At 59.2% G+C, this 24,639-nt stretch overlaps 1 protein-coding gene across 10 annotated transcripts in view; it reads right to left on the bottom strand.

The window, feature by feature from the left end:
* Positions 1-1,213: 1,213 nt before the first annotated feature.
* The window catches only part of AGAP3 (ArfGAP with GTPase domain, ankyrin repeat and PH domain 3), a 59,128-nt gene continuing 35,702 nt past the window's right edge, over positions 1,214-24,639 (bottom strand). For 3 of the 10 annotated variants that reach the window (XM_019030512.4, XM_055392413.2, XM_031012901.2), the window contains 10 exons: positions 21,740-21,832; positions 16,979-17,083; positions 11,079-11,247; positions 7,322-7,492; positions 5,523-5,660; positions 3,590-3,744; positions 3,394-3,484; positions 3,013-3,235; positions 2,051-2,306; positions 1,214-1,910 (listed from right to left, as the gene is read on the bottom strand). In XM_019030512.4, the coding sequence (XP_018886057.3) occupies positions 1,704-1,910; positions 2,051-2,306; positions 3,013-3,235; positions 3,394-3,484; positions 3,590-3,744; positions 5,523-5,660; positions 7,322-7,492; positions 11,079-11,247; positions 16,979-17,083; positions 21,740-21,832 (1,608 nt within the window). In that variant the 3' untranslated portion in view covers positions 1,214-1,703. Of the gene's footprint in view, positions 1,911-2,050; positions 2,307-3,012; positions 3,236-3,393; positions 3,485-3,589; positions 3,745-5,522; positions 5,661-7,321; positions 7,493-11,078; positions 11,248-16,978; positions 17,084-21,739; positions 21,833-21,987; positions 22,902-24,639 lie in introns of those variants that run through there. The other 7 variants (XM_031012897.3, XM_055392415.2, XM_031012902.2 and 4 more) reach the window with 3 other exon arrangements.

Raw genomic sequence — 24,639 nt, 5'->3', positions numbered from 1 at the left:
CTCGTGATCTGCCCACCTCGGTCTCCCAAAGTGCTGGGATTACAGGTGTGAGCCACCGCACCTGGCCTGTGGGAATTTTTTTTTTTTTTAAAGAGAAGACAAGGGCTACCAGCAACGTGGGTCCAGGAATGGGACAGCAAGAGACTCCTCAGCCAGGACTCTAACTTAGCAAGTTCTCATCCTTTCAGAACCAGCAGGGAGAAGCATTTCCCCCAGGTCTTCCTTCTGGACTAAGGGATTCAGTCAGAAGGAAAAGCAGGAACTCTGGATTCTGTCCCCAGCTTGGCTTGGCAAGATGGTGGGAGTTAAGGCAGCCATTCTTGTGTCAACCACCTACCTCCTCCCCTTTCCTCACAAGCAAAGCCCAGGCACAAGTCAGTCTATGCTGTAATACAGCTATCTGGAGAGAAGTGCTGCCACTTACCTGTGGCACCCTCAGTTCTTCTCCAGGGTACTGACTCAAGTATCTCCCTGTACATCCTACTGTATGGCCATTCCCAGACTTGTAGGAAAGGGGCAATGCTTATGCCCTCTTTCTGGGTGCATTCTGGCCAGTACAGGGTGTGGCAACAAGCTTACTACATAGAATACTGATGACAAATGAAGAGAGCAGCTAGAAAGGCTACCTGACGGCTGGGCATGCTGGCTCATGCCTGTAATCCCAGCACTTTGGGAGGCCGAGGCGGGTGGATCACCCGAGGTCAGGAGTTCGAGACCAGCCTGGCTAACATGGAAAAAACCCATCTCTACTAAAAACACAAAAATAAGCTGGGCGTGGTGGTGGGCGCCTGTAATCCCAGCTACTCGGGAGGCTGAGGCAGGAGAATCGCTTGAACTCGGGAGGTGGAGGTTGCACTGAGCCGAGATCTCGCCACTGCACTCCAGCCTGGGTGACACAGCAAGACTCTGTCTCAAAAAAAAAAAAAAGCTGCCTAAAGGTGGGGGAGGCAGCACCCAGTAGGAAGCAAAGAACTCTGTGTCCTCTCGTCAGGGGCCCTGTGCTATGCTGCTGAAAACTCAACCACACCCTGCCAAGGGAAGGCCGAAAGAAAGCAATGCACATAGGAGGCTGAGGAATGACCACCTGGGACCCAGGCGAACAGAGGGAAGAAAATCTTAGAACATGGCAAACAATGAGAAGAAAGGGATAAGGAGAGAGCAGAGCTGAGGGACACGCTTGGGAGGGCAGCGACGTAAAAGGGGGAAACAAGGCCACGCACACAGTCTGGTTTATTGGCTCATCATACATACACACATCAAATATGTACACAAACATAAATATTCCAATGTACAAAGTTTACATGGGACTCACAGATCACCCCTCGTCTCTTTCATCCAGCACCCCCAACCTGTGCCGTCCTCTTCCTGTTTCAGGATGAAGGCGTGTGAGGGGCTGGCACTAGGAGGCAGGGATCTGGAGGAGGGAGAGGTCCTGCTCCCCTCTCCTCACGGGCACCTCCGAAGGGTCCTGTCCCTTTTCAATGGCACCTTAGGGCAGAGGGCTAAATCCCTCATCCCTCTCTGCAGCAGCTCAAATCCCCAACTCTCCTTGATCCCTTTGACTCTCCTCCCTAATTTCCTCAGCTTCGTCCTCTCAGCATGTCCCTGCTTCTCCATCTGTGTGTCTGTTCTCACAGTGCCTGCAGGGAGGAGGGTCTTCGGGCCATGGAGTCCTTCTGGCCCCTCTGCCCTCTTCCTGGGCCTTACAGGAGGCTAGGACTACGGTGCAGCTCAGCAGAGGGGTTGGTGCCATTGGCAGGCTCTCTGTTGGGGGTAGGCGCTAAGCCACAGCCCTCCCCAGGGCAGCCATGCTGGATCAAGATGTCTGCACACTCCTGGCTGCCGGCCCGGCGAGCATATGCCAGTGGAGTCAGGCCCCGGGCATCCCGGCTCCTCACGTCCACCCCGTACTGTAGGAGAAAACACATGTTGACAGTTGGCAAGACATCGGAGGAGAGAGATTGGTTGTAGGGGAGGAAAGAAGAGGTTGCTTTCAAAGAACAAGGCTAAGAAGAGCGAGGTCAGGGCAGGCTATAGTCATGTGACTCACCCAGATGAGCAGCTGCGTGAAGACAACGTTGGCCATGGCACTGGAGAGATGTAGAGCCGTCCGCCCGTCCCCGTCCCCATAGGTCTCATTCACCTCCTCTTTGGAGCCATGTGCCAGGAGCATCACCAACAGCCGCAGGTCATCTTCCACCACGGCCCGGAGCAGCTGCTGCCCCAGCGGCACATCTGAGCTTGGCAGTGGGGCCAGGAAGAGCTTCTGTTCATACTTGGCCCGTATCCAGCGTTCCTTCTCCTCTCTGCAACCACAGGCCCATCAGGGCATGAGCCAAGGAAGGTCACCGAGCAACGGGTGGGGCCAGGAAGGTGGGCAGGAAAGGAAGTGAGCACCCGGGGGAACAAGGAAGAAACAGTGAGAGAAGATGAGATGGAGCAAAAAGGGAGGAGAGAAGCCTCGGAAACTCCAGGCACACAGAGGGGCAGTGGGTAATGGAAAGGGGGGTGGGAGAAGCTGAAAGGAAGGGACACTGAAGGGAGGCCCCCTGGGGACAGTGGGGATGCGGGGGCTGAGGGGGCAGGAAGATTCCAGGCAGGCCCGTGTTGCAGCTTATCTGGCCGTCTGAACTCTCTTGGATTGGCAGTGCTGGAACAAAGCGGGTGGGGGCCTGCACTGGAGGGCCACGCACTCCCCTATCTCCCACCCATTCTCCCCATCTCAGAGCTCCGGAGTGGGCGCTCTGCACCACACCGTGATAGGGGCCCTGCGCATGCGCTTCCTGCTGGCCCCTGACCTGCTGATAACGCTCAGAAAGGGCCCGTTGTTGTGAGGCGCCTGAGTGACAGGCACCAGAGCAGGAGGGGCACCCCCAAGGGGCCAACTGCCAAGCAGAGCAACAGACAGTTTTAACCCTTCTAATACCATCACAGCCACTCCAATCTTCCCCATGCTGGGAGCCCCCAATGGTTCCCCCATTCCTGGCCAGCTCCAGGGCACCATCCGCTCACCTGCAGGCATCATGCCCTGGCTTGGAGTAGCCACCCAAGGCCCCCTCCCAGACGCTGTTGGCAAGGGCATTGCCCATGGCAGTCATGACAGCCAGCAGCTCAGGCGGCCAGTCATCGAGGTCAAGGGAGCGCACCCGGGACAGGTGAGCCCCCAGGTGTCGGTGGATGCCTGAGCACTCAATGCACATCAGGGCACCCAGGTTCAGGCTGGCCCAGTCTGGATCTAGGCAAGGAGAGGAGAATGATACAGCGACAGCAGGCAGGCCACCAGAGCACGGGACAACTAGGGAAGGCTTCCCTGCCCTCTTCCCTGCTCCCTGATGCTTGCAAAGCTTTCCCTGGGCCATCCCCAGCTCCCAGCCCCACCAGCCTTGCACTCACTGGGTGCGTCGCAGTCGATACAAAAGCTGTTGCCGCGGACGGTGCGGACGGCCTGCACAGCCAGAGCTGCGTTCTGGTTCCCCAGTCGAGTCTGTCGCACAGCAGGAGAGACAAGGGGCGGTTGGTCAGTCATGAGGCCCCTTTCAGTCCCACCCCAGCCAGGTGCTCTGTGTGGGCCCAGTCACTCTGTACCCACCTTGTCCTTGGCACTGCGGCAGCCTTGCAGGCTGGCAAGGATCTGGGCCTGCACACTCTGAACCCACAGCTCCCGCTCCTCCGCCGTTGAGGCCTCGAAGTGCCACGTCTGCCCAGTGAGGGACACCACCACAAATTCAAACGACTCCTCTGCCTCTGTTGGGGGGGTGTTTATGCCATCAGGGCTCCTGGCCTGCGTGCACACCCAGGGCATGCTATCGCCACAACTCCACTCACTACCCTGCTCCACTGGCAAGTGTCCTCCCCTAGACCCTTCCCCAGCTGCAAGGCCACACGCTCCAGGACAACTTGCAGGGGGAGGCCAGAGTAAACCTGCAAGACTAGTGTGAGCTCCCAGTTCTCATTCCTAACCACCTGTGGAGCTTAAGTGAAAACAGATGGGGGATGCAAGATCTTGGCACCCCTGGCACTGCCGGGAATGGGTGTGAAACCAGAGAGGGGTGCATCCCACAGAAAGAGCTGAGTATCTGGAGAAGGATGCGACGGGGTGCTAGGAGGCAAACACTGGGAGAGGGTGGGGGAAGGCGGGTGTGGGCACCATCCGTACATGTCAGCTGCAGCCGCCTCATTTTGCAGCTCATTAAACCCAATATTCCTGACGGCGTCAGCGTGGGGCTCCTGGGAGCTGGGCCCCTCCCCCACTACCATGGCATAGACAGGCAGGAAGGGCAAGTGGATGGGGGAGAGGAGGAGAGGTTTTCTACAGGACCTGCAGTATGTGAGCAAATAGGGGCCTGAGGGCATCTGTACTGACAAGCACTGAGGGCTGGACTGTGACCCCAAGCAATGTGGTGAAGCTCTTCCAAGCTCTGGTCCCCCAGGCCCCAGAAGACAGCCGCATGAATCTCATTCCCAATGGTCACTGCCCCATGGGTGAACAATTCCTAACAAGCAGTGTGATTGTGTCCTGGGGGCTGGAAAGACAGCACAGGTGCCTGTGGTAAGGCCCCAGGGTGAACCCCAGTTCTGCCAAAGCCATCCCTGCTTGTAAGTCCTCACTGCCATCTTGGCCCCAGGCAGCCTCACCTCAGTGACACCGACATCCCCTGGAATTCCTCCTCTGCTGGGCCCTTGCTCTCAGGGACTGTTAGCAGAACTGCCTTCCCACAAAAATAGAACCGGCGCCTCCTTCCCCAGGCACCACCACTGCGCCTCACCTTGCTTTCAACCACAGCCTTCGAACTACGTGATCTCCATGATCATTTGTGGGGCTTAGTCTGCCGGACCAGAAGGCAGACCCCACGCTGTAAGTACTAAGCATCACTGTGTCACAGGTTGGCTAGGTGTCTCTGCTCCCCTGACCCATACATCTACCCTGATGATTAGAGCAGAAGTGAGAAATTATGAGTCTGTAGAAGTTAAACTTATTTGGGAGCAAAGAAACTCCAATCACCAAGAAGAGGGAGGTTTTGAAGATACTTTGAGGAAAATCTGAGGAGCAGCAGTATAATAGAGGAAGAGAAAGGTCCTATGGAAGAAGGCTTCAGGACCTGGAATTCCTTAGCCTAAGGAAAACTAATGAGAGACTCAGCCAATCTGTACACATGTATTACGCACCTAGTAAGTACCCAGCACTTTATTAAACTCGGGATGACACAAGAGACAGAAAACACCAGGTCCTGCCCGAACATCTTAGAGGAGCTATTGATGTAGCAGTCTGCTGTCTTTTACCTTAAGAATAAATGAAGTAAGCCCACATTTCAACAGAAAGGGTTTCAGTTATCAGAAGAACTTTTCTGAGATACCAGGTCTAGATTACCAAAAGAAGTTGTAGAACTACTTTGATTAGCAACTACTAGAAAGGGCTTAATCCATTGAATACAAAAAAAAAAAATAGGTGTTACTTTTAGGGTACTATCCCCAAGTCCCACTGCCCACCTCCTGTGCCCGGTTTCCCTCTGGGTCCCCCTAACCTTCAGTAGCACTGCTGGGGCCGTCTGGTCGGGGGGTCCCGGTGCTCTTTTTCCTCCGGTGCTTCTTCCGGTTGGAGTGGGGAGATGGGGGAGGATCCAGCTTGGGGCTGGAACTGAGTACCTCAGCTGGGCCACTGGCTGGTGAGGGGAGAGTTGGAGAAGTGTGGGAAGAAGGGAGGCAGAGGAGGGGAGGGGCGCAGGGCACTGGGAGGAGGAGAGGACCAGTCCTGCCAACTGTAGCTGGGCCACACTCAGGAGAGCCAGACGGACACCTCTCTCTAGGCGAGGTCTGCCTGGGCTTCCCAGTCCCAAAGCTCCCCAGCCTTGGAGGAGGAAAATGTGGAAAGAGAGTAGGAAACTTAGGCAGAGCAGGATGGAGGCAAAGGGAGGAAGCTGCCTCTGCAGCCTGGAGGGGTGGAAGGCAGCCCAGGGAACTCACGGGGAGCTGAAGCCCCAGCAGCTCCGCACCAAATTTATCCTCAATCACACTCCCCGCTCCTCACAATTAATAGCAGAATTAGAAACAATCAGGGAGCTGCCTAATTACTGTCAATTAGAGCGCGCTAATCAAGCTCCGTCTCCCACACCCCGCCCGGCGCTCACCACTAAATGTCAAACTTCATTAGAGGCAGACACGCTCCCTCCCTTCCTGCCTTCCTCCTTCCAGACTCAACAGAGGGCCCTCACGCAGGCCAGCACAGGCCACTGGACCGATGACCCAAGGGAAGGGCCCCTGGCTCCCCTTCTCATGCGCTCCAAGCTCACTTCCCCCAGGGGTGGGCTGGGCATGGATTGGGAGGTGGGGCAGATCCCTGTGCTGGCACCGCCCAGCTCCTCCCTCAGCCCGTGCTCCTGAGGCCATGGCAGCTCAGAGGCTGGGCCTCAGGGCTCCTACTGGGAGGGCTCAGGGAAGGCCTTTGGGAAGCCAATCAGCTGGGAGAGCACCCATGGCTGGGGTGACAGTGGGGCACCCTGGGTCTTCCTGTCATTATACCATCACTCAGGACAAGGGCATGGAAAGCGCAAGGGACAGGAGAGGAGAGCTGGCTCCATGCCCTTTTGAGCCTTCAGAACTTCAGATCTGTGGTCAATGATGAAAGTAACAAGTAGGGTCAAAAGAAGAAAAGCGGAGAGAGAAAGAGAACAAAGGGGCAAACGGAAGAGCCCTGGAAGCAGGTGGAAGGGGCAGACGGGAGAGACGGTGGAGTCACCAACCCACCTAGGATGGGTGGAGGCCTATCCGAGGGGGACAGCACAGGTGAAAAACGACCTTTCAGGACAACTCCACAGGGACCCCCTAGTTCCACAGTAGCGGGCGAGATGCTGCTGCCTTCGGAACGTGGCTCACATGGCTTAGAGCGCCCAGCCTCCGACCTCCCTACTCAGCCGCTTCCCCGTCCCCCTGCCGAGAGGCTGATGAGCTAACTGCGCGGGGGGCTGATGGGGATGCGGGAGCCGCCACCAGCGCCGCCTGGGGACGAAGGGGAGGAGGAGCTGCAGAGGGTGGGCCTCTAGCGCCGGCCCCAGGCAGGGCTGCGGGCAGACGGGGGCTCTGGGGAAAAGGGCTGCACATGGAGGCTGGAGAAGGGACAGTGCCCCTACTCTGCTTCCAAGACAACGTCAGTACTAGCCCCGAAGCAGGGTCTCTCTGACAAGCCCAGGAGGGCCCAGCTGGGCCCCACCCCTTGGCCTGGACACTGTCCCACTGCAGCCTCCCAAGCCAAGAATGCTGCCTGGTTCTCCTCCTCTCTGTCACTGGGGCCCCAGAAAAGGTGGGAAGCAGCAGAGCCACCACTCACCAGGGTGCTGCATGCCTGGGGGCAGGGAAGTGGTGGCCTCACTCCACTGGTCGGCGCTGGAAACGGAGCAGGAGCGCTGGTGCAGCCCCTCAGGGCGCGGGCCAGCCCAGGCCAAGCTGCTGAGGGGGCGCTCAGAGTGCAGGGATGCGCTGCTGGCCGAGTGGGGGGCACCTGGGGGGCGGGAAGGGTCAGACTGGGAAGGGAGGCCGGGCAGGGGAGGATTCTCAAAGATACTATCCTAAAAATAGGGCTGCAGGGCAGAGCCTGAGACATTCAGCAGGGCACTGGGTTCATCAGGTGGCAGGCCAGCTTCTGGGAGAGCCAGAGGCTGGGCAGGGACCCTGTGTGCCTTAGGAAGCAGCCTGTCCCCAGATCTTCACGGTCCACAGCTCTGTCCCCTCACTGTGGTCCGGGAGCGGGGCGGGGGGTCTCTGCATCAGAGATCTTCCAACTTGTGGAATGAGGTGGGTGGTGCTGACACCCATCGCCGCAGTGCTCCTTGAGGGGCCCCTCCTGGCTTGGGCCCCTGCACCCTCCATTCTAGTCCACATATGCCATTTGCTTTGCCTCAGCTTTACTGCCATTCTGACGAGAAATAAGTGTATCAAATTCAAGTAATTATGTCTAATTAGTATTAGTAATTATCCTGTTGGGCTGGAGAAAATTAATCTTTCGTTTCCCATCAGGGAAGAATGGCAGAGCCAGGGGGAACCGAAGGCTCTAGGAAAGCCAAGGCTGGGGCAGGCGCGGCGGCCGGCAGTGGAGGGAGGACAGAGCGCCGCACAATTCTCCCACCTCACTCCCTGGCTGAGCCCCTGCTGGAGAGATTCTGGGAACAGCCGTGGGGCCTCAGAGGCCTGTGACACAAGGCCTGAGTTGGAACACCGAGCACCTAAGCTTCCTTCCCCTTCTTCAGTCCACCCAACACTGAGACCACAAAGAAATGGCCCTAGGCGGTCTAAGAACACGGGGGCCAAACCTGAGGTGCTTCAACCTTGAAGCGGAGGAGCCAGCCAGGTGCTGGAGGTTAGTGGGAAAGCAGAGAAGGAGCCCGGAGCTGGCCAAAGCTGGAGACAGCAGGCAGAGGCCCAGCCAGGGGAAGGGCAGGCGCCAGGTCTCACACCAGCCCTGCAGGCGGTGGGACTGAGGGGAAGCCTATGGGGAGACGGCACCGAGCTGCAGCAGCTGGAAGGTAAAGGAATGGCCCAAGGGGCCACAGCTCTGCTGCTGGGAGACGCCCAAAGGCAGGGAGCAAGTTTTATGTTCCTCTTGTATCTGTCACAACACCCCAAACAGGACCAGACACATAGTAAGTGCTTAGGTACATACGTGCAGCACAGGGGCTACAGGCCGGTCTCCATCTCCAGGCCCCGAAGAAACACGTAGATGCTGCCGCTTCAGAATCCCACCCACCTCCCGTCCTCTGCCCTCACAGGTCCCGCCTCAGGAAACCTTCCGGGGTGCACACTTGGTCCCTCATTTCTCAGACACCTTGCTTCTCCTCGCCCCTGCTTTCATTCCCTTCCAGGTTCCAAATCTTATTCCCCCTCATCCCTAGCCCCATCCAAAGACATCACAGGCCCAACTTCCTCCCCAAGCCCCCGACCCAAAATCCTGAGGGAGGGAAAGTGCTTTCCCTTTTCTTTGTTAATTCTCCCCTCATTACGCCTGCAATCCCACAATCAGTGTGCACTGTAATTGTCGAATTTGATGCTAATGATTAATGAATTAAACATGGAGCCATCAATTAGTCCTCGGAGGATAATTCTGCATAAAGCAGCGGATAATGTAATTACAGTAACAAAGATAATGAGATGTTAACATCGCCCGGTGAGTGAGAGACATGTGTGAGTGTGCACGAGGGTCGGTGTCGGCGTCGGCATGCGGCAGCGGGACGCGGGCTGGGTGGGCACCGTCCGCGAGCTCCTGCGTGTGGGCGCTGTCATTACAGGAGCGAGGGCACGGGGCTGTCTCTTCCATGCCACTGCCGCTCCCAGGTGAGGGATGTCAGGGACAGGAACGGGACAGGACAGCGTCTTCTCGTTTCCCTCGCTCTAGGGAAACAGCCCAGCTGTCCTCTGGCTCCCTGCCGTCAAGGAAAGGGACTCACTTGGGCCTGCTCCTCATTTTTGGAATGATAAGAGAAACCCCAAGCTGACCAAAGGGGCTCCTGGGGGCCGGTGCCAGAGGGCTCCCCGCAGCTCTGACCCGCTCTCCGGGCAGAGCACTGAAGACTGCATGTGACCTGCCACCAGGCCAGTACAACCCCATGGCAGGCTCAAGGTCCCCCACTGGCACAGCCCCATGATGGGTGGTGGCCGGCCTTCTCCTTCTTAGCTTCCTTCCTTCCCTCCATCCACCTCACAGGCTTCCTTTCTGAACTCAGGGTGGCTTAGAGGAAAGAACATGGCTCTTCAAGTCAGACACAGTTAGGTTGAACCCTAGGTCTCCCACTTACTGTGGAATTTACAGACAAATTTGTTAGCTACGCCAAGCCTCTGTTTCCTCATTAAAATGGGGACAATAATCTCTACTTCACAGCTGCTGAGGACCTGGGACCTGATGCAGAGACATCTACTGCATACGGTACATCTCAGTTGTGTCAGGCCCCTCCCCCTGGCCACTCCCCTGCCTTCAGGCTGGTCCGCGGTGTTTCTGCGAGAGTGGGCCCAGCACACCTGTTTCAGGTGCCTTGCCTCCAACAAGGACCACAGCTGGAGGCATCATTGCGCCTTCCTTCCCTCTAACCTGGGCTTTCTCAGCGGAGTCCCATCAGCCTTGTGAGTGGGACAATTCTTTATTGTTTGGGGTCTCTCCCATCCATTCCAGGGGACTTCGTATCCCCAACCACCTGTCCACTAAGTCTGTCACATCCTCCCCTCACTGTGACAAGCACAGGCCCTCTAGGGAGGTGACTCACCCAGCTGCAGACCTGTGCTGCCAGGCGCTAACTGCTGGGACAGGGCACAGGAATGGCACCAGCAGGGCAGGGTTTGGGGCAGCTGTTACTGGGCCCAGGGAACATGAGATCCAATGGTCTAGGACAACACTGGGGATACTGAAGTCTTGGGGGAAAGCAATCGGGAGCCAGGGGCTCTGGAAGCGAGGGAAACGAGTGTGGAAGGACGGACCCTGGAAGAGCATGGGGCCTGGGGGCCCAAAGGAGGAGGAATGAAGCGGCACTAGGAAGGGAGTTGCTGGGGACAGGAGGCCTTTTACCTGAGCCAGCACTGTCAGTTGAAAAGGCAAGAACACAACAGCTCTTCACTGGAGTTTCTTGCCTCCAGCTCCTGTCTAAATTCAGTCCTCTCTGAGCAGAGACCCACCTCTCACTCAGGCCTGAGAATATGCACCAGGTTGACCTCAGACAGCTCCGTCCCCTTCCACCTCCCCTATCTCCATATGCCAACCTTGGCTGAGATGCCGGCCGTGCACCCAGAGGCATGGCCCCCACCCATCGCCTGCCTCAGATCCAGATGCAGAGATGGGCCTAGGACCACCAGCACCACTGCCCAAACATGACACTACCTGGCCCCATCTGACATCCAGATCAACTGCTCGTCTAGGCATTTGCTGTCATCTCAACTAACTCCACGAGGGCTGCATTAGGGCACATGTCTTTGGCAGAGATGACCTTGAAGTGTGATGCTGGCCAGCACCCTGTGCCCAGGCTGAGAAGCAGCCAAGCCCAGAATGCCTGCTTGCCTTGGCTCCAAGGCAGCCACCCCCCAAGCCCCCACCTCAGCAGCCGTCTCACCTGTGCCCCCACCCAGCTGTGTGTTACTCCGCTCCACGGACAGCCCGTTGGCACGGGGGCTGGTGCCTGGGGCTGTGGCAGGTGTGGCTCGGGGCAGGCGCTTCCCTGGCACTTTCACCGTTGTCCGCAGCAGGTCAATCTCCTTGCCGTGGATGTTCTGCATGTAATCCTGCAGGCCGGGTGGGAGAGACAGATGAAGACTGGTTAGCAGCAGTCACTCCAGCGTTGAGTCTTGCAACTCCTAGGTCTCTCCCTGCTGTGGGAGGAGAGGGAAGGCTCCAATCTTGAAAAGCAGGATTCTAAGCCACAGAATGTCTCCGAGTCTGGATTCCAAGCCACAGAATGTCTCCGAGTCTGGATTCCACCTCGATCTCCACGGTGCTCAAAGCAGCTCTAGGGGGAGTCTGCCAGGAGGGAGGTAGAGTTGGGGGCGGCGAAGGACCTGGAGCTAAGCGCTGAGGCTCAGGCCCTCAGGAACAACGGCTTCAGAGGCAACAGCACAAAGCAGGCCAAGTGCTGGGCCAGGCTGGGATTTAGGGAGAGCCCCTTGCTGAGGAGGGGAGCGGAGACACTCGGGGACATGGATGACAGGGTGGCCACCAAGCACTGCAGCCCCCACCTGGGCATTAAGAACCTTCTAAAGCCTAGAATAGTCCCAGCCCTTAGGACAGTGTCTGATAATAAACACTTGTCGAACGGTTTAAAAGGAAGCCTCTGATTCTTTTCGCTGGACTTCGGAATACAGCAACAGGTGCTCTCACAGGTACCACCGATTCCCTGGCGGCAGTCATCGTCATCGCCGTCATATCATCTGCCTGTCGCGTGCAGGGTATTTACCATCCTACAGCAGCGTATTTATACATTCCACGTATAGCCTCGCGTAATCTTCACCACCTGAGGGAGGTAGTGCCTGTTTTGTAGATGAGGCAACTGAGGCTTAGAAAGGCTTATCTGCCCAGGAACACACGATTAAATGGTAGCAGAGTCAGATTCAAGCCAAGGTTTTTCAGATTCCCAAGCCTGTGCCCTGTGTGCAGGCTTCCTCCAGCCTGTCCTGGGCCCGGGACTCACCCTGCTTTCAAGTCAGGGCCCCTTTGTGCTTGGACTCCCCCCATCATTTAGGGAGCACCACAGCCGAGTGCAGGGAAGGAGGGTGGGGGCCTGCCCCTTCCTGGCCTGGAGCCCCGCTGGGCCTCCTGCTTCCAGCCTCTCCTCCAGAGGCTTCCCTTTAAACTGTTTGACAAGTGTTTAGTATCAGACACTGTCCTAAGGGCTGTCCCAGCCTGTTGCCTCCTGCTTCCCTGTCCCTGTCACTGTCCCTGAGCTCCATGGCAATTCCTAGCCAATGCCCTTGGTAAAGTGGTACAAATTCCTCTCCATGGGTCTATGCCCCTTCCTGAGAGAAGAACCTGGGTGGTGGTGCCAGATTTAACTTCTGACTGAATTACATTGATTGGACATAAAGCCGCTCCTCCTTTCCCCTCCGTGAGCACCTCTGGAATGTCTGCATCCTGACGGCGGCCGTGCAACGAGCCTTCCCAGACGCGCTCCTCCTACCCTGAGGAGCCCGGCCTTCACCTTTACCGCACTGGCCATCAGACTGCTTTCCCACCAGGCTGGCTCTATCTTCTCACCCCGTTAGCTCCAGGGAAAACCGACACTGTCCTCTGCTGGAAAGAGCCCAGGGGGCCTGCTGCCTCTTGGGAAGCAGTGGAAGGGCAGGAAGTCTCACCAGGGCTCCCTCTGGCAGGAATAATGAGGACATCAAGTAGACAAGGAGTCACCTGGTCCCAGGTCACTAAGAGAAGGTGAGGAGGTTACCAGCTAGACGGAGGAAAGAGGCGCCAAACACCAGCCTCCGCCTGCACTTCTGTGGCTGGGCTGGATGTCACCCACAGCTCCGTGTCATCAGGGGAATGGTGGAAAGGCCTGGCATCAGCACGCGGCCTCCCTGCCCAGGTCCAGCCCTGTGGGTCTCGCCGAGCCTGCAGTCGCCTTCATTCTCAAGGTGGCTATGGCATCTTCCCAGGCAGACAGCCCTTCAGGAAGAGGACCAGGGTACTAACCAACCAGAGCAGAGGAGCCACGTTTAGAAGGTGTGTTCAGGAAGGAGCCCACACTCCCTGCCACTGCTGCTCCTGGCAGCCCTGGGCTTACCTATGCCCTCCTGCCACCCCAGTCCTCTGTGAGAGACAGTACCAAGTGCCTGGCCCGAGCACACATGCGCTAAAGTCTTGTTCATTGTCCCAGAACCACAGAACGACATAACCGAGGAATCAGTGAGCAGCCTCCCACCCAGGCAGGACCTCTTTGACAACCGCTCGGCCCACACTTGGCAGAGAAGGACTCTGCCCACAGCTTGGGGCCTTGCCAAGGTGGCTGGGAAGGAAGCAGACCCAGGAGCCCCTCCTGCCATCCCAGCGTACCTCCATTCATCCTTCTCCAGCACGCTGGGCTGCAGGCCACTGGCCCCGCCGGCCCTCTGTCTTGCTTTCAGCCCAGTGTCCACTCAATGACTTCACTGCCTCACCCCCTCTCCACTTGCATCCCACAGACTCAGCTGCCCATCCCTGGTCCCCGTCGGCAGTCCCTGTACACAATGACATCTTAGATCGGCTACTACAGACAACAGTCAACAGCTGGCTGGGCCAAAGGCACAGCTGCAGTCCCTCCTTAGGGGAGGGGCTTGGGCTGCTCTAGTTCACAAGGAGGTCACAGCAGCTGCAACAGTTTTCAGGCCCCACGACAGCCCTGGGATGCCCAGGCTGGGACATGGCAGGAAAAGCTGACCCCATGCCAAGAAGAAGAGCTGCACGGGGGGACTCTGTTCAGAGCTAAGGTGCCAGAAACTGGCCTCAGGGGAAAGGACGGCCCAACTTCAGCATCTCTGACGGCACCAGCCAGACACTCCGCACTCCCAGGGCAGGCCGGCACCCACAGCCCCGGATTCCACGCCCTCGTGCCCGGGCAACCCTGGAGCCTGGGCCCAGAGGACAGCGGAGAGAAGCTTGAGGAGCATCAGCAGGGATGGGAACCTCAGACAGGCAGCGGCGTTTCCCTCCGTCAGCAGAACGGGGAGCATGGTGGCGGTGGCGGCTGCTCAGGAGAGCGGTCACCACGGCTGCCTTTATTACCCACCATCAAACAGCAATTTCTTCCCCAGCCTCCTCGCTAATTACCCAGCCAGCGTTCTCATCTCGTTTTATTACTGGAATTAACAACGAGTTCAGAGCGTGGAAAGCTATTAAGATGTGTGATTAAGCCACATTCAATTAGTTTCTACAAACAATTTAATTGATGTTGCAGATAGAATTAACAGAAGGTGATTGTGTGAATGGCTCCGCTGGCTGCAAAATGGGGGAGGCTGCGGCGGGCTCTCTTGGGCCGGCGAGAATCGGGCGCGGGGCTCAGGGCTGGCCCACGAACTCATCTTCTGTGTGTCCTGTCCCCCCGGCCCCCATCCATAGGTGAGTCACCAGTCCCGATGCCCTTGGGGCTCAGGCGAGACCCTTGCTGGAGAGGAGAGCCAGGCTCAGCCCAGAGTTCTGTCGGAGCCTCTGGAGTTGCCGGAGCTCCTTCCTCGACATGCTTCCTGCCAGGGTTTAGGGTTTGAAGAGCCCCAGAGAGAAGCGGCTGCTCACAGGTAGGGAGGCGGCCTGCTCATTGCTGGCAACTGAAGAGCATGCTCAGGCTGGAAGAAGGTGGCCAGGGGAGATGAAGGAGGCGAGGTGGCAGCCCCGGAGGGAGGGAAAGCGTGGCAGGGGTGGTGGCGGCGTGACATAAAGTGAAGCGGGCTCTGCCAGAGCTCCACGGAGAGCTGTGAGCGCACGGAGCCACGACCGGCCCTGTCTCCACTCGTGCTTTTGCACCATGTGTAGCCCAGTATGCTTCGGGGCCTGTGACAGGATCTGGATGCCAGGACTTCCAGGCCTGGCCTTGCAGGGTGAATTCTAAGACTCCCACAGTGCAACAAGTGCGGCATGGAGGGGCACTCCTGGGGGCTCAGACACCCACCCTAGCCCCAGGCAGGCAAGCCCAACTCCCTCCTTACTTGACAACACTCACCCTGCTATTAACTCTTACATGACTCTCTCAGCCAGCCCCAGAGGGAGGTGCTCTTGGCAAGTGCAGAAAAATCTGGGTAATGCTCAGAGCCAAAGTCATGGGTCCAAGTCTTAGCTCAGCCACCAGCCGGGTGACTCTGAAAAGCCACCAACCCCCCTGAGCTCTGCTCTCCAGCTGGCTGTGTTTCCTCTACTGAAACCAAAACCCAGCCCAACCCCACAACCCACACTTTCTTCCACATCCAAGACACCCCTTGCCACTCCTCTTCATCCTCGCTGCCTCCACTGTTGGCAGAGGGCACAGACAGTGCACCAAGCTAGGGTCACATAAAACAGAAAGGAGCAGGTAAGAACTGGGCAAAGGGGGAAGGGGAAGGGCAGCTCCACACAGGTGGGGAAACGGACATTTCAAACAAGCCCATTCCCAAGCTCCGCCACCGAGGTGGGCAGCTGGACATGAGCAGAGGGCACGGCTAAGCTGCCTGGTGTCGGCTGTGAAACACCTCAGGCTGGGACTTAGAAGACGCTGGTGCAGTCTCCTGGCCTCAGCACTCCTACCTGGGACTTCCTGTCTGTGAGTGGCCCTGAAAGCCTTGGAGCCTTTCAACAGGGAAATACTGGGGCTCCCCTTGTCTTCCGGCCCTTCCTTTAGTGTAGGGCTCTGTACACAGTAACAAAGCCTGGTACCCGCAGAGCGCCCTTTGGCCTCCTACGATACTTTCTGCCTGTGTCGTAGGCACTCTTCCCAGCAGGCCTGGCTGCCTCTCATTGCCTCACAAGGACTCGCGAGTGGGACAAGGTCTGTGCCTGCGGTGGGGAGGTGGGGGGGTCGGGCGGGAGCTCAGGAGCCGGCTGCACTGAATGCGGGTGCTCCCTCCTCCAGTCCCCCAGGTACCAGGCCCTGCCCTGTGGAGTGACGCGTGTTAGGAAGGGCGAGCGGCTGACTGGCATTGTCCCCTGAGCTGAGGGGGAGGACCATTGCCTGAGGATGGTCAGATACCCAGAAGCCCAGGAGGGCCAGGCCTTCTCTGCGAGTTTTCTCCGCAGGGCTGTCTGGGCGGTGCTCTCGGGCCTGGGTGATGGCCAGGACACAGGGACCCAGCACCTCTTGGGTCAGGCCTTCCTGACACCTTGGGCGGATTCAGAGGCAGGCCCAGAGCTTCTGGGCCGGGGCGGGGCAGTGGGGGGCACGCGCTGTGCTCGAGGGGCTTCACAGGAGAACTCATTAGCCCCACAGTGGGGTGGTGACAGAGATGAATTCCGGTGACAGCTGTGTGCTGGAGCCACGCGGTGAGGGGAGGGGAGGAAAGAAGGGTGGGGGAGCTGCACAGGGGCCACTCCAGTCACCACAACACCCCCGAGCTGGGACACAGGCCACGCGGCCACCAGACCCTCCTAACCACAGACAAGGCCACCCTCGCTCTCCTCCCAGGAGGACTGTCCGAGGCTCTAGCCCATTCTCAACAGCCCTGGTCCTCCACCATCCCAGGCCCAGTAGCCCACAGCTCCCCACTGGCACTGCCCAGCTCAACACAACTGCTGGGCAACATTGGCATCCCTGACTAGAAATTCTGTGGAAGTGGCTGAATCCCCCACCTTAAACAACTGGAAAGTCGGATATATAGCTTGACCACCCAGAGGGCAAGGGAGGGGCCAGCCGGGTCTTGTGCATGTCCCAAGCTGCCAGTGTGAGGTTCCTTCTCCAGGGACGAGCCATTCGAAATCACTAAGGTCTGCTTCCCGTCCGTCCTGGAGCCTGTCCGCTGCCCGCATTCTGTTATCCTCCCTCCACCCCCTCCCCATACTCCCCCAGGAGGCTCCTCCTCCCAGACTCACATGCAGGCTGGGGTGATAGGTGAGCAGCCCGTTGTCACAGAGCGTCACATACTTCTTCTTCCACTCCTTGTTCAGGGACTTGCCGCTCCGCTTTAGCAGGATCCCCTGAGAACAGAGGTCTGATCAGAAACCAGGAGCCAGCCCCCTAGGTCATAGGGCATGAGGAGGTCACGATGTCGTCAGGCAATGCCCTCCCGCCTCCCCACTTCTCCTGGGCCACTTTGAGCAAAGCAGCCTTTAAGGACCTATCGGTGAACTTGGGAAGGCCCCTTAGACCAGTCCTTCCCCAGAACTCGGCTCTCCCCCATCATCCACCAGGAAGCAGCTGGACCGCTGTTCCGGCAGGTGGGCGTCTTCCCCCCCCCAGTGTGTGGAGCCACCTCGACAGGAGAAGCCTGTCAGGGGTGTAGACCATCAGGTGTAGATGATTGGAGGTGTAGACAGTCAGGGGTATAGATTGCCAGGAGTAGACGCTCAGGGGTGTAGATAGTGGCCATCAGTGATGCTCCTCCCCACGAGGCTCCAAGGGTCAAAACAGCAGAGATTTTGCTAAGTTCCTGGCCTTCCACCCCCTGTGGTAGCTCCATAATAGGGCAGAAAATCCCCTAATTGTCCCAGGCATCCCCCAGACCACCAAGCCAGGAAGCAGGAAGACCCAGCCTTCCCTCCCAGCAACCACACTTCCTGCGTAAGCCAGTGAGACTCGCTGAACGCAGAGGCTGGATGGCTAGAAGAATGAGCGAAAGTGCCACAACAAGGAGCCTGCCCCGGGGACAGGGCCTGGGCCACAGCTGACACCCAGTAAACATATGTTGGAAGAACTGGGGAAAAGCCCCCTAAAACCCTGGCTGTCAGATGACGAATGCAGGAGGTAGACCCCACTAGGAAGATAGAAGGAGACGATGCTCAACCACAGCTGTGGCCTCCTTCCCAGGAGAAACCTACTCCTCTAGTGAGAACCCTCTAAAGATGCTCTCACTGGCTCAGGTTCTCTCCCTTAAACAACACACACAAGGCAACAGCTGGGAGTGGGAGGCGGGGGTCATTCAGGACCAGGGAGCGCCACGATGGAGACCGGGGCAGATCCAGGACCAGCATCACCATCCGTGGCCCCCCATCCTCCAAAATCCCCAACTCTAGAGGACTGAGAAGAGGCAGTGCTCCCTGGAGACTTCAAGGCAAAAATCGCATAGGGGGAAGAGGGGCACAGGTAGATCCACAAACGGGGGGCTGAGTGTGGGGCTCACCCTCAGCTGGGAGAGCAGAAGGGGCAGCACCCCCAGCAGGGACACTTGAAAAAGCGGACTCTGCCCATACTTAGAGGAGGGGGCGCCCAGAGAGGGAAGAGGCCCCGTGATGGCATCTCCTTTAGGAATGGAGGGCCCCGCCAGAAGACAGCCAACAACACGGGGACTAAGAGATGCAGGCACAAGGAAACGGCAGTCCCTAGTCTGCAGCTCGTGGTCCTGACGCCCAAGGGTGGGGGGTAAATACTGGATTCAACTGCACCTTCCTCCTCTAAGTTCTTCCTAATAGAAGGCTAAGTCCTAGATGGATGCCATTAGGATAAGAGATTCCCATTTCCTGGACCTCTCCCCTCCCCAACAGGAGGTGAGGGGGAGGCCAGAAGGGGCACCCACTTCCAGCAGCCCCAGCAGCTGTAACATCAATTCCTGACTTTCCAGCACGTTTCACATACTTGCTGCTCCTCCTCCGGCCACACCAGGGCCAAATGCCATTGCCGGAGGTGCGAGCATGCGGGCTGGAAGTTGAAGTACATGGCCATGTGCAGACACATCCTGCTACCTGGCTCCCTTGGCCTGGGAGACCCTATCCTCAAAAGGGGTTTCTGAAAACTAGCGGCACTAAGGGGACCTTCCACAAGGCAAGCGGGCCCTGCCTCGTGGTCTGCGAAGGAGTCTTCCAGGTAGGCTGGGCCTTGGTGACCTGCCTCTGGGTGTGGTATTCCTGTCACTGGCCAGGGGCCAGGTGCACTGAGAGGTCAGAAGCAGTCAGCTGTTCCCCCTCCCGCTGCGACCAGCCATGGGACTAGCGTGCTCGAAGGCTCTAAGTCCCTCAGGCTCTGGAGATGCCTTGGAGTCATCCCCAATATCCCCCCGCCCCGCCCCCAGCACACAAACCAAAGAAATAACCAAGTGTGAGGGATCGACCCGGCTCCCCGCCCCCGTCCCGACTCCCCTCACCCCAATAGGCGTGCTTCCCTCTCCCAGCCTCTCCCAGCCTCTCCCAGCCTTCAGCAGGAGACTCCACGGCCGGCCCCGCTCCGCCCCGCTCTGCTCCCATCTCCAGCGGCCTGGAAGGTGGAGCCCCTCAAGGCGTGCACTGCGCGCGGTTTCTCCGACAGTCAGGGCGGGAAGGGGTCTCCGCACCTCCTTTCCGACCCAGACACGTGTGGCTCCTCCCTCCTCGCAGAGAATGTGATCGGGGAGGGGGTCCCTCCTCCACCCTGAACGCCCCCGTCCTCGGCAACGCCCTCCCCAGGCGGAGGCGAGGGAGCCGCTGTAATGACGCTCGTTAGCCGGGGGCGCGGGCGGAACGACCGGGCCGCTCAGCCCAGCCCCACCCACCCGCCCGCTCCCGGGAAGCGGACAGGAGGAAACCCGCCTAGCCCGTGCCTCTTCCCACTCCCTCTCCAAAGAAGCTACAGGGGTTCCTGCTCCCTCCCCGGCCGGCCGGCTGCGCACGGCGGAGCAGGAAGCAATCTGGGGCGGAATTGGAACGGCGCAGAGGCGCGGAGGCGACAGCCCCCAGAGGACCCGTTCCCGCCGCCGCCTCCCTCCCAGCTCCGCCAGCCGACTTAATTGCGGAGTCCGGATTGATTGGGAATGCAAATGGCAACTGAAATGCAATCTCCACTCCCAGCAGGAGCTGGGGGGGAGGGGAAGGAATAGAACCGGGAGAACGGGACAGGAGGGCGGAGCAAGGAGGGGCTGCAGATCTGGCGGGGCTGGACCGGCGGCAGCGGAGAAGCGCCAGAAATGGCCACCAGGCTGGAAGAAGAGAACGGACGCGCCCCGCCCCTAGCGAGCCATCGTTACAGAACGGGAAGGAGCGGGCACCCCCTAAAGGGTGTCACTGCATCAGGCACAGGCCTCTGACACCTGCCCCCAGCTGGCGGCACCACTCTGGGCTGTGCAGCTAGAGGGCCTTCCTACTGAGCGTCCCTGAGATTTAGGGGGGAAAACACCCAAGTGACCTACTAACTCTAAGACTGGACCAGAACCCCAGGTTCAAGTTCACAGGGCTTCCTCCCCAACCCAACATCTCTGCTTCCTTCCCATGTGAGGGATTCAGGGAACAAATAAGTCAGCCCCTGATGACCAGTGAGGAAAGGGAGCACGTAGGACCCCAAGAAAAGTGGTCCCATTTTCGTAGTGAATTCGGTGAAGTGTGTCTACACACCCACTCACCGCCCACGCCCTCCCTTGCACTCCCCATCTCCAAGCAGGGAGCTGAGGAGCCTACGCCCAAAGCACAGGGCGTCACCTAGCAGGGGCCCCCACAAAGGAGGTGCCCGGAGAGAGGGGATCAAATGAGCAACAGGTTTGTGCAGGGTCTGTCCTGCACAAAGACACACATACACACGCACTCCGCGAACGAACAGGGAAGCCTCTGGCTGCTGTCACTGTGCTCTTGGCTTTCCAGGGGGCCCCCCAGTAGTCTGGCCCAACTGGGGTGGTCACTGCCAGACATAAATGCAATGAACATTTCAAGAGAGGGGTGAGTGGAAACAATACGGATCACCACATGGGACCCTGTGGGACCCCTGCCCTCTGGGACACTACTCTGCTTGGAACTCTTCATTCTAAATGGACTTTCACTGGGGGTCAGAAACCCCTAGCCTTAACGAATGAATCCTGGTCACGCCGACTGGCCCCTCCCCACAAGCAGTCACACTGCCCATGAGTCCCAGCCAAGGAGAGCCACACCTGACCGCAGGCCTTGCCACGTCGGGCTCAGGGGCTCTGGCCACAGGAGCCTCCTCTGTGGTCAAAACCTGGCAGTACGGCTGCCTATGTACATGGCCTCTCCAACCACCAGATCCCAAGAAATTCTGTGCCAAGTGCCCCCGTTCTTATGGGCACCCCAGCTCCTCAGGCTCTTGCCCACACACCAAAGACATGCCTCCCCATCCACCCCAGCTGCTCTGGCTCAACACATCAAAGAGACGCCCTCCGTGGGGCAATGCCATGTCCACTGCAGGAATCCAAGACCGGAGGTGTGGAAGAAGGCAGGCCCAGGGCCCCCAGGACTGACTAGAAAGGAGGTGGGAGAGGTGAGGAGGTGGTCTCTCAACTTTTTTCTCTAAAGACGAACAGAGGCCCTTATTAACAAAACCATGCCAACAGACCTAGCGCTGGACTAGCCCTCAGTATCCCCTTCCACGCAGGCTTCTCGGGTTGCTCATTTTCCTTAGAGAGCCACTCAACCCTCTCCAGACCCAACTCCAGAACCAGCGGGACAGGCTGAGCGCCTGGCTGAACACGGCACGTAGCTCTCTGCTGCCCTCCGGTGGTGATCAGAAGGTACAGGCAGAGCTCATGGCCTGAAGGTGGCGGCGCAGAGAAGGTGGCTTCTCACTGGAGAGCCAGTCCCTTGTTAAGGACTCCGCCTAGGAGGGTGGTGCTGGCCTCTGATGCCATCTCCCCCATCACAGAGGCCTGAGAAGAGGCCCTGGGTAGCGCCACATTCCTGGGCCTCATTCTGAGCCCTGGAGCACACGGGAAGGGAGGCGCTGACCTGCTTGATGGGGATGGCGCGGCCGCTCCCGATGCTGTCCACCTTGCACTCGGCAGCCTTCTTCTCCCGGTCCAGGTCAGCACCCTTCCGAGACTGGAAGAGAAAACAAGAGGCGTGTTAAAGAGGCCCAGGGTCTGCCGAGAGCTGCCCACCTGGACTTCCCGGCCTCCCTCCTGCCTCCCTCCTCCTGGGCAGCCCTAGCAGTGGGTCGGGCCGGGGCGGCGGGACGGGAAGGAACTGAGACCACGAGTATTCCAACGGGTTTATTCTTACACACGGCACCATACAGAGCAGCACAGGTCACTGAGCCGGGCCCGCCCCTTACAAAAGAGCAAGGACAGAGAGGCCGAGGGCGCGAGGAGCACGCCCGGGGCGGGGGCGTAAGAGAAGCGGGGGCGAGGAGGTGGACGGTGGGGCTGCTGGTCGGGAGCACAGGGCGCGACAACCCGGAGCGCAAAGTCCACAAGTGAGCGGGCAGATGGCCCGTCTGCGGCACAGACACCACACGGCACGTGGCACCGAGTGCGTCGGCGTGGCCCAAGGGGCACAGTGGATGGACAGAGAGAGGAGAGAGGCCAGAAGAGGCCCTGCACCCTGTCAAGCTCCTGGGGCAGAGTCCACCCGAATGCGGATCCTAGGAAATAGGGGGAGGCCAAAAAGAGGGGGCAAGGCAAGCGCGGCGGCGGCGGCGGCTTCCGGAGCAGGAGCAGGAACGGCAGAGGTCCATGCAGGAAGGAGCAGAGGAGGGGAGGGGCAGGAAAGCGCCCCCCAGGAGCAGCCGGGCCGGGCGGGCTTGGACTCCCCCGCCCCTCTGGGCCTCGTCGCGCTGGCCAGCCCCGGGCGTGGGGCCGAGCTGCCTTCTTCTCCATGCAGCGAGCCTGCAGCGTCCGGCCGGGCCTGGTCCCCGGCAGCCCCCAGCGCGGGCTCCGGCGCTCCTAGCCTTCCCTGGGGGTGGGGTTAGTTACAAAGGTTCCCGTGGGTCTCTGGAGTGGGGAGCTCGGCGGCCGCTTCTCATCTGAGAGCAGTCCCAGGGCCCGGCCCGCCTCCGGCCCCGCACAGGGGGCATGTCCAGAGGTGCTGTGTGTCACCAACTGGTCTTCTAATTTGGAAGGAGTTGGAAAGGCCTTTTTGTTGATGAAAAGTTGGAAACAGTGGCACATATCTGCAAATATCGAAAGAATAAAGATTTTGGCAAGTTATACTCAAGCCCCGCACAAGTCGGTCAGCACCGGTGAGGGCAGAGACCCAGGCGCCTGGGGAGCGGCGGCAGCGGGATGAAGAGGAGGAGGAGGAGGAGGAGGAGAAGGACGAGGAAGAGGAGAAGGACAAGGAGGAGGAGGAGGAGAAGGAGGAGGACCACGAGGAGGAGGAGGCGGCGGCGGCGGCGGGCGGCAGCGGCACCTGCTGGGCAGACACAGGCCAAGCGTCCACCTCAGCACGGAATGGTATGTTCGCCACTCGGCAGCCCAGGCCCCATCCCTCCCGTTCTCCCAGGCTGCCAGGAGCCAAGGGCACAGCGAGGGGACACAGGGCCACAACTGCAGCATGGGAGAAAGCAAGGCCAGAGGGAACAAGGAGAACCGGGCAAAAGAGCCGCCGGAGAGCAAAGTGCCACCCAGCAGCTCCACAGGCGGCACCGCCCCATCCCCTCCTGGGCTCCACGGCCCAGACCGCCACAGCCCTCTGCCCCTTTGGCCCAGGGAGGAGGAAGGTGGATGGGACTGCTGCCACCGGGTCCCCAGACAGAAGAGCCGGTTTGGGGGGAGTGGGGTGCAGCCCACCCCAGCCAGATTGTGAGCCAAGAGGCCCCAACCACCAGAGGACCCCTGGGAGCCCAGAGGGGCACCTCCCCATGCGGACAGGAACTGGGGCAAGAGCAGCAACGAAATGAGCACATGAAGTCACAGGAGAGACTGGGGACAGCACAACCATGTCCAGTGGGGGGTCACTAGCCACAGAGCAGGCAGGACATAGGGGCTCGCCCTCGAGGAAGCATGTCGCTGCTGGGGAGGACGATGAGGGAGAAGAGGGGAGACCCCAACAGCAATGATGAGAGGGGAGGTCCCAAGATACACCCACAGAGACGGACGCGTCTTGAGGCCGTCTCAGGGACAATGGTGCAAGTGAGGTCACCACGGAAACAATGGAAAGAAAATATAAGGTCGCCGCTGTGAGGATGGAGAGAATGGAAGCGCCAGAGGGAAGGCCGTGCCGTGAGCAGCCAGGATGGAGGGCAGCAGAGTCGAGGCAGGCAGCAGAGAGCACAGGATGGCAGGAAGCACGGGGCGCAAGGGAGGAGGCCGGGGACTGGGCATGGGCGGAGGAGAGGGTAGCAGGGCAGGGAAAGGCAGGGGGTGCCCTGGGGTTGCTACAGAGCTTGCCAACAAGGGGAAGGGGAGATTAAGAATGGAACTGAGGCAGCGGATGACTGAGGCACGATGCCAGGGAGCAGGGTGCCCAGGCCCTGGCAGTAGTCACCGTGGACAGAGGCACCTAAGGGTCCCGCAGCAGCAGCAGCAGCAGCAGCAGCAGCAGCAGCAGGTGTGGGCTCGAGCAGGCGGCCCACCCCCCCCACGCTCTAATGTCTCAATGGCCATGGATAGCAAGGAGAAGCTGCGCATTTAGGCAGGGTCAGGGCCGGGCAGCTGCAATGTGTGGCGGACCATCAGCACACAGGCTCTGTTAGCATGGATGGCCGCGAGGGCAGGTGGCGGGCTTGGGACAGAGGCAGGCAGCCGGGAGGGAGAAGTGAGCTGGGCAGGCAGAGGCGAGGATGAGTGAGCAGGGCTTGGAAGCGCCAGCTCTGTCCGGGCAGGGTCCGGAGATCTGGCCTGGCCGGCCGCACTCGGGCCCAGGCTGAGAGCCAAGCCCTGCTCTCGGAAAGAGGCGCATGGAGTGAC

Source organism: Gorilla gorilla, chromosome 6 (genome assembly GCF_029281585.2).
Source record: "Gorilla gorilla gorilla isolate KB3781 chromosome 6, NHGRI_mGorGor1-v2.1_pri, whole genome shotgun sequence".
NCBI classification, from domain to species: Eukaryota; Metazoa; Chordata; class Mammalia; order Primates; family Hominidae; genus Gorilla; species Gorilla gorilla.
Note: the sequence above shows the minus strand (reverse complement) of the source record. Positions and strands in the feature narration are given on the sequence as shown.